Source organism: Falco rusticolus, chromosome 10, assembly GCF_015220075.1.
Source record: "Falco rusticolus isolate bFalRus1 chromosome 10, bFalRus1.pri, whole genome shotgun sequence".
Taxonomy (NCBI): Eukaryota; Metazoa; Chordata; class Aves; order Falconiformes; family Falconidae; genus Falco; species Falco rusticolus.
The window spans coordinates 22,311,238-22,320,065 of record NC_051196.1 but is presented as its reverse complement, the minus strand read 5'-3'; the positions used below and the strand labels follow the sequence as shown (position 1 = coordinate 22,320,065).

The 8,828-nt window shown below is 63.6% G+C and overlaps 1 protein-coding gene across 1 annotated transcript; it reads left to right on the top strand.

Annotated features, from left to right (window-relative positions):
- The first annotated feature begins 6,720 nt into the window (after positions 1-6,720).
- Positions 6,721-8,405, top strand: PDYN (prodynorphin). The gene is made up of 2 exons (XM_037403017.1): positions 6,721-6,959; positions 7,262-8,405. Exons 1-2 carry the CDS (start codon positions 6,819-6,821, stop codon positions 7,826-7,828), a joined length of 708 nt encoding a protein of 235 aa, XP_037258914.1. The 5' UTR covers positions 6,721-6,818; the 3' UTR covers positions 7,829-8,405.
- Positions 8,406-8,828: the final 423 nt, after the last annotated feature.

The following is an 8,828-nucleotide window of genomic DNA, read 5'->3' as shown; positions in this document are numbered from 1 at the left end:
GCCGTGGGTGCCGTTAGCAGCCACCACGCTGCGGGCGGCCAGGGAGCACATCCACAGAGCCGGGTTACGGACGGAGCAGCTCCCAAAATCACCGTTTCTGGACTTGTTCCTGAGCGGTGCCGCTGCGCTCGCCAGCCCGCAGCAGCTCTGGGCTGTGTCATACTGGTCCCCCCACCCCGGCAGGGATGGAGACCCCCAGTGCCCCCAGCACCCAGGGCTTGGTGGGGCTGACCCTCTGCGGCACACAAGCATGGCGCAGGCTGCGGCTCCCGCCAGCGGCTTGAACTCCCATTTGCTGTTAAATGGAGCCGCTTCACCTCCTGGCCCTGGGATGAGGGGGCCGGGGGCGAGGGGGCCGGCGCGGTGCGTGCCGGCGGCAGGGATGATGGCAGCAGGGTGATGTGCAGTGTTTACGTGGGTTCTGCTTTTTTGTACCGGCATCAAGTGGCCACTTGTGCCTCCTGCCCACGCAGGGAGGTCACCGCGTGCCCGCACGCGTGCCCACCTGGGCTGCGCGGTGACCTCGAGCCACCGCAGCGTGACGCAGGCAGGGGCTGAATCGGCTCCCGGTCCCACGCTGCTGTTCTGTCGGCTGCCGCGGCCCCCGCAGCGGTGACCTGCCCCTGCTCTGCGCTGCCTGCCTGGCATCTGCCTCCAGATCGCGCCCGAGCAGTCACCGGAGGTTCGCTCCGGTACTGTCGTGGTTGATCGGAGATCGCGTGGCTCCTGTGGGTGGTTGGAAGAAGACCCCCAGGCTCAGCCCACCCCACAGTTCTCCCCACAGAGCAACTGGTACCTCTCATGTCCCGCAAAATGCATCGATGTGTCCCTTGCCCCACAGTGGGCAGCCGCTGCAAAAGGGCACCCTGCCCTGCCCATGCAGCCGGCGGTTGCTTTGGGGCCAGGAGGGAGAGGGGATGTTTTAGGAGTTTCTGGAAAAGCCCCGTCCCACTGAACAGGAGAAAGCAGATGGTGCTGGAGGAACCACAGCGGAGCGCCTGCTTCCCTGTGGATGCTCCTGCTGGCAGTGCTGGCTCACTGTCCCGCTGCCTGGGGACAGCCCAGGCGGCCGGCAGAGCTTCTCCTGCCTGTGGGGACAATTTATGACATGGCAGGATGGGGGCCCAGCACCTCGAGGTGCCCTGTGTGGTCGGGGGGTGAGTCCCCGGGGACAGGCTGGGGGTGTCGGGGCAGCGCAGCAGTGCCGTCTGACGTGAGCTGCCATCAACTCCCACGTGCTTTCGCGGGAGCCTGGTACGCACACTCGTCCCCCTCCTCGCTGAGCCCGCTTCTCACTGATGTAGTTAGGAAAACTTAAACTTCTCTATTACTGCACATTTCTCTTACCCAGGTGCTTAATTACCATTGTCCCAGGGAAATGTCAGTGTGACTCAGAGACAGTTTCCCATTAGGAAGCGACAGATGAATATTAATCAAACTTGCTGGTGGGTGGGCTTGCTCCCAGCACCTTTCCCGGGGGGACCCTGTCAACCCCCATGCCTGCCCACACCGTGACCGACCCCCGGGAAGACCCTCTTGCCCAACTCAGTGTATGTGCCATGGGTAGAAAATAAGACAGCTCTGCTCCGGGGACGGGAGTAACCCGACCGACCTCCTGGAGCAAAAGGAATCAGCCCTGAGGAAGGAACCTTATTACAAATGACTTTTCTCTCCCTGCCTGTGGGGTTTGCTCCATCCCCAGCAGCGCATCTCCCTCCAGTGCAATTACCCTGCGTGGGGGGGTGGCTGCACCCCGGGCCATTGGGCTCCGGGAGGGATGCTGCAAGCAGGTCTGCATTTGGGGGGGCTGGCGCTGGCCACATTGCTCCCCCCTGCGCTCTGTGGTCCTTGGGCGGGCACCGGCCTTTGGGGTGATGCTGTCACTCTCGCCTGGAGATGCAGCTCTGGGACAGAGCCATTTTCCTGCATAGTGGCAGGTTGAACCAGGGAGGCCAAGTGCTGGGGGTCGACTTCATGGGTTTGGGAGGGCTGTTTGATAGAAATAAAGGTTTTTGGTGTAAAAAATGCTCCTCTCTGCCTGGTCTGAGGTGCCTGCAGGACCACTAGTCCCAGCAGCAAGAGTTAAACCTGCCCAGGGTGTCACCGCAGCCCCTGGCTGAGTGTGTCTGTGGTGGTTTGCAGCTGCATTTTTTCTTGGCTTTGTTCTGTGCCTGCACAGCCTGGCATGGTGTGGTGAGGGGGGGCCGTGGTGCCCTCTGCCCATGACCCTTGTGGGGCTCAAGCCCTGTCGCCCCTGGCCACAGCGCTGCTGCCTCCCAGAATGGGTCCCAAGGGGACATCTCCTCCATCATCGGTCCTGGGGAGATGCAGGATGCTCTGCCTTTGCCTCGCCCCCCCCTCCCCAAGCCCTGCTCCCTTGGTCCATCTGTGCTGGTACAGCCCCATCCCGGGTGAGCCAAAATCCACCTCCAAGCAAAATCTGTGGGGTCCCATGTGCTTTTTGGTGAGCAGAGCCTGGCACCCCAAACATGGGTGCTAGTGGAGGCAGCCACCAGCCTTGGGGACAGGGGGCCACGGGCAGCTGGCGCAGGCTGCCCTGCTCACCCAGCTGTGGCTGCTGGGGGGCCCGTGGAGCGTCCCGGCCATGCCAGCGGCCCCCGCGCCCCTCACCAGCACCGGAAGGGCTGAGCAGGGGGCACGGGGTCCGGCAGCTGGTGTTCAAGCCAGGAGAAAGGCAGGTTGCTGGGAAACATCCCTCTTGAGCTCCGATAAAAATAGCTCCGTCTTCAAGGCGAGAGGATGGGCTGCGCTGCCGGTGGCACACGGGGTGCGCTTGCACCTGCCGGGATGGACCAGCCTGGCCCTGTGGGGTCTGCGCCCCAGACCCCCAGACCCACACCTCTGTTGTGACATGGTGCAGGGGGACGGTGGTGCAGGGGTCCAGCAGGGGGGCCCAGCGCTGCCCTTCTCTACCCCTAAATCAGGCTTGGAAATGTGTGAGCAGGAATCAGAGCTGGGCAGGGAAGGTGGTGGGGGGGGTCTCCATGCCCCCACTTTGCTCCCCCTTCCCCTTTGGCTCATCTCTTTGGGTTTGTCCTCAGGAGGAGGGGGGGCAGTGGAGGGAAGGCTGGCGGGTGCAAGCCCCGGTGGTGCAGAGGTGGGGGGTTTCCATGCGAGGGCTTGGCTGCCCAGCCGGGGTGGGTAGGCTGTGGAGGGGGGGACAACCAGCCTTTCACAGAGCGTGAAGACCCTCTCGCCCTTCTTGTGGCTGTGGACAGGCTCACTCCTCTCCCCAGCATCACCACAGGGACGATGCCTCTCCCCAGCCTGGGGAGTGGGGGGGCGGGGGGACAGGGCTTCAGTCCCCCCACCTTCTTGGGCAGGCTTCGAATTTGATGCCCAGGGGGATTCTCACCCCCGGCAGCCAGACTCCTCCGGCACTCAGCTGGGGGGGGCACATGCACCCCGTCCCAGCCCCTCGCCACCTCCCGCATTTGGGGCATGTTTTTGAGCCCCAGGGACCGAGGCTGGCCCCAATGGGGGTCCCCAAGGGGCGCAACCAGCAGTGGTGCAGTGGCGGGACGTGCACCCCGATCCCTGGGGTGGCTGGGTGGCCCCCGACACAGCAGCAGAGCCTGCTCGGGAGGTGGTGAGGATGCTGCAGGTCTGATTATTCACAGCTTCCCTCGCCACGATTGGCTCCGCGGAGTGAACGCAGCCGGGCCCCGCCGCAGGAGGAGACTCCGTAGCCATAAAAGCGGGGTGGCAGCCGGCCGGCGGTGAGTCCGGTGGGCACCCTGTGCACTGCCGTGGGGCCACCAGCCAGTGTGGCCTCGCCACCGCCATCGATGACCAGCTCAGCCTGACGCCCGTGGAGGGACACCCAGCACCCAGCACCCATCCTGACTTCGTGGAGCTGGCACTCGGCGGGACAGGGAGCAGCGGCAGGTAGGGCTGCCAGGGCCGCCATCCCACTCACATCGCGTGGGCACACGGGGGTATCGCTCCTGCTCACCAGAGAGTGACTTTCTTTAAAAACGCCCCCCCGAGCCGCGATGTTGAGAGCGGCTTGTGGTTGGGCTTGTTGAGTTATTTTGGGGGCTCCCGCCTGGCCACAGGTGCTCCTCTCGTTCCTCGAGCGATTTGGTAGCCCGTGAACTGCTGTCCAGAGCCTTGCTGGGGTTCATTTCGATGTCGATGTCATGCTTGCCACCCTAGCAGTGGGGACACCCAGGGCTCAGGGGGGCAAAGGGAGCGGGGAGAGGGGATAGGGGGAGGTTTCTTTCTCCCCCCACTTGGCTCCAGCAGCAGCGGCAGCTGCAGTGCTGGGTTTTCCTGCAATTCTGTTCCAAAAGTCATTGACTTTTTTGGGAAGTCTTGTCCTGGTGGCGTTTCCAGGTCAGTTTTAAAGGTGAGGTAAGGAACTGTTGGAAGGTGGTTCTTCTCCACCAGCAATACCTGCAGCGTCCTGACTTGCCTGAGCTGCAGCGGGGTGGGAGAGAGCTGCTCAGCGCAGGAGAGCTGTTCACAGCCCTCACTAGAAATGATCACAGGTTATTTGTGATGGGGGAGCCGGTCTCTGGGCTGCCTGGCACATGCAGTGCTGGTTTCCCCGTCCCTCCTTGGGTCACCCCGTCTGTAACTGGCCCCCGGTGTGCACAGATGCCGCTCAGAGCTTTTCCACACACCGGCAAAGCCTGGGCAACAAACTGGAAACAGGACAGGGGAGAAGGGGACCTGGCAGACACTTGACACAGGTAGGACACACTGGGGGCAGCCGGGGACTGTCGTTGGCATTGCCAGACACTGCCACGATCCCGCTGAGGTGTTTCTGCAGGAGCGACAGCTCTGGAGCCTTGGGACTCCTCCAGGTAATGCAGGATCAAGCTCCTACACTGCTTTTCTTCTTCCTCCCTTTGTGTGCTGCTGCTTTTTGCTCTTGCCCAAAGCCCTTCGTTTTCCTCCCCTTTTCCTGCCCCAGTTTTGCCAGTCCCCTCGCAGCTGCAGGAGCAGGCAGAGTGCTGTGGGGCCGTTCATGGCACCATCTGGACAAGGTACGTTTGCAGCGGGGTGTCCCAGGGTGCCCAGGCGCGGGTGGTCCTTGGCCATGCTGTGCCCCAGAGAGCTGCAGCTCCCCTGAGGCTGCAGCAGGGCCAGGTGCTGGGTGACAGGAATGGGACGTGCCGTGTCCGACATGCCATGACACCGAGCTGTGCTGAGCTGGTCGCACCTGCAGCTTGTCCCGAGCTGCCGGACACACGTGGGGTGAAAGTTGCCATCGTGGCCCCCGCACGCTGCTCCAGCAGCACCCACGGGGCTGCCAGCAGCAGAGGAGCACAGCAGGGGTGAGGGAGGGGAAGGGGGTGGGAAAAGAGGGGGACAAAGGTTCCCGGTGGGGCTGGTGGGAAGCAGCCGGTGGCTGTTCTTGGGAGCATCATTCCTCTTGGTGCTGCCGCTAGCACCTACCTGCGTGGCTGGTGAGTCCTCGCCCATCGGTGCCGTGGTGGTGGTGAGGCAGTAGGGGACTGTCACCGTGTCTCAGCGGTGAGGGCTGGCTGGGATCCCACCATGCCCAGCCCAGTCACCTGCCTGCCCCGTTACCTGCCGCTCTGCCGAGGCGAGACGAAGTGATGCGCTGAGGGCTGTGTGGAGCCGGTGTGCGGTGCAGCCAAGGAATGCAGACGGCTTGACACACAATGGTGCAGATAATTCAAATTAAATTTTAATCTAGCATGAATTAATACTGTGGCATTAACATTTCTTCATCAGTACCAATTACAGTACATTAACAGATACTGCTGGAGAAGACAATAGTCTCTAACATGCGTCATTAATGTGTAACAGATCCCTCTGGGTCATGCCTTTCCACCCCAGATAAAAGCAGCAGGCAGTGCTTGCTGCCAGTGCACCCCTTTGGGGTTGGCTCTTGTTCCTGGGGCAATCATGGTCCTGGTGGCACCACAGCCCTGTGACATTGCAACCAGGGCTGGCACCGGCCCCTCCAGCCTCACCTGGGGGGCTCTGAGCACTGCTGCCGGCACAGCCACCCTCCCAGCCATTGCACAGCCCCCCTCCCAGCTATTGCACGGTGTGTTCAGCCCTCCCTGGCTTCATCCATGGAGGCCAGAGGCTCTGACAGGGCTCCCCGCAGGCTGAAGGATGGCGATCACGGTTTGCAGGTAGGCTTGAACCTGAAATCTGGCTTTTTCGCCCTCCTGCTGCACCAGCTCAGCAGAAGTGGCAGGCAGGAGGGAGGGGAGCCGGGCTGTGCTGGCATGGGGTACAGCAGCATGGGGTGAGTCCATACCAGCTGATGGCATCCCTGGTCCCCTTCCTGCTCATGGCTCCAATCACGGTGCTGCTCTTCCCCAAGGCCAAGAGGGAGAGCCAGTGATTAATCCCCTCCATGCTGATCACAATATTGCAGAGAAACTCAGTGCTAAAGAGAAAAAGGGTCTTTTCTTTCTAATGATATGGAAAGAGAGATGGGGGAGATGGGGTGGGGTGAGGTGGGGTGGAATGGGATGGGATGGGATGGGATGGGATGGGATGGGATGGGATGGGTGGTCCCTGCCCCAGGGACCAGGCTGCAGCCAGGGTAAGGGATCGCATCCCATGGTGTCCCCACTGGTCAGACCTGCCCCCTTCTCTCCCTGCCTGGGACCAGGAGCAGCACCCGGAGGTGAGTTGCACGGGCACAGGCACAGGTCGTGGTGCACATCCCCAGGAGCGTCCACACAGGTGGAGGCAGTAGGTGTCCCACACCGAGGGTGCCAGCGGCATGGTGATGGGTTCCCCAGGGCCAGCGCGGAGAAGGTGACAGGCTCTGAGCTGTCTCACCTTCCCCCAGGCAACAGATGCGGGGTGAGATGGCACAGCGGGCACTGGCGCTGGCACTCTGCCTCTCCCTGGCCACAGCGGCATCCACCAACTGCGTCACCCAGTGCTCCCTCTGCACAGCACAGACCCACGGCACTGAGAGCAGCATCTGGCCCCTGGTGAGTGCTGGCCCCATGCAGCCATTGGGGGGGGGGGGTGTCCCAGCAGCGGGGGCATCGTGGGTGCCAGTGCATGGTGAGCAAAGCTGGGTGTTGCCACAGTGATGGTTGTGGGCACCCCAGGGTGCTGGGAAGGTGCAAGCTTCGGCTCCTGGCTGAGCCTGGCAGCATGGTGAGCACGGACTCCTGGGCTTGGGGCAGGGGCACCCCTGGCACGGGGTGGGAGGAAGGCAGGGGATCACCCTGAGCAGTGGGGTGATGCTGGCGGGCACCCTGGGGCCGCTGCGGCCGCTGTCTTGCAGATGTGCCTGTGGGAATGCCAGGGCTCCTCGCCACCCGGACCTGAGTGGGAGATGTGCAGGAAGGCGCTGGCGCTCCTGGCCCCGCTGGTGGCCCTGGCCGAAGGGACAGACCCATCCCCTCAGGGGGCAGAGGAGGACGAGGCAGAGCCGGAGGAGGAGCTGGGTCCTGGGGAGCTGCTGATGGCACCGGCCAAGCGCTATGGGGGCTTCATGAAGAAGATGGCCAAGGGGAAGCTGCTTGCCCTGCTGCGCGAGAATGCCCACAGCAAGGGCAGCTTCAGCAAGAAGTTCGGGGGCTTTGGCCGCAAGCCGGGGGAGCGGGCGGCCCCTGAGGACTACCCGGGGCCGGTGGGCGCTGGGGCTGAGGAGCCCACGGGCGCTGGGGCCGAGGGGCAGGAGCTGGCAGAGCTGCACAAGCGTTATGGTGGCTTCATGCGCCGGATCCGGCCCAAGCTCAAGTGGGACAATCAAAAGCGCTATGGAGGCTTCCTGCGGCGGCAGTTCAAGGTCACCACACGGTCAGACGAGGACCCCAGCGCCTACTCAGGGGAGGTCTCGGACCTATAGAGCCAGGTGTGGGATGGGCGGCACCACGGTCCCCACACTGCCAGCCCAGACTGCGCCATCACCCCCAGCCCCAGCCCCCGCCCAGCCCGGTGTGGCCGGTGTCACCCCTGCCTCGTCCCCCTAGGCGACCATGGGTCAGTCCCCCTCCCCAGTTGTCCCTCTCTGGTTCACCTGCCCATCCCTTAGGGACCCTGTGCATCGAGGGGACAGCACCACTCCTCCGGCTGCTGGTGGTGTGGCCGTGGATCCAGCCCCAGGGCTCCAGGGGGCAAATCAAGGTGGGGGGACATATCCTGCACCCTGCCGCAGCTGCAGAATTGCAGCTGGGTCTGGAAAACATCACAGCTGATGTACAGGGCAATGGCCTCTGAGCAGTGGGAAGGATGAAATGGGGCAGGATCAGGCCCTCTGGGCTGGTAGATGGCTCACACAGCCAGCACCACCGTGGGGAGAGGGGGCTGGGCAGGGCTGGTGCCACGGAACCATCACCGGGGCAGGCAGCCGGCTGAGCACAACCCCAACTCCCCTCCCGGAGCCACTCGCCACCTCCCACCTGTCCCAGCGCCCGCCTGGTGCCCCTGGGCTTCCCCCTCCAAGAACGACCCCCGAGGCAGGGTTCGACCCCTGCCCCAGCCCCTGCTCCCCCCCGCAGCCAATAAAAGGCAGATGCCAATGAAGCTGAAGCCGTGCCAGGTGCTGAGCATCTTCCACAGTGAGGACCAAGTCCTCAGCATGAGGGAACCATGCACCCCAAGCTGGGGCCTGAGGGGGCTGTGGGTGCCCAGGCCTGGGATACCACACAGGCAGCGCATGGTGGCACCTTCCTTGTGCCACGGGTGCCAAGGGGGAATGTGGGACCCCACACACCCCATCGCTGCTGCCACAGGGGAGGCAGGGCCCCCCAGCCCAGCAAGGGCAGGGATGCTCAGGTGCACCCCAGGTGCTGGCTGGGGACCTCCCGCAGCACAGCGGGACCACCCACTCACCCCCAGCTGCACCC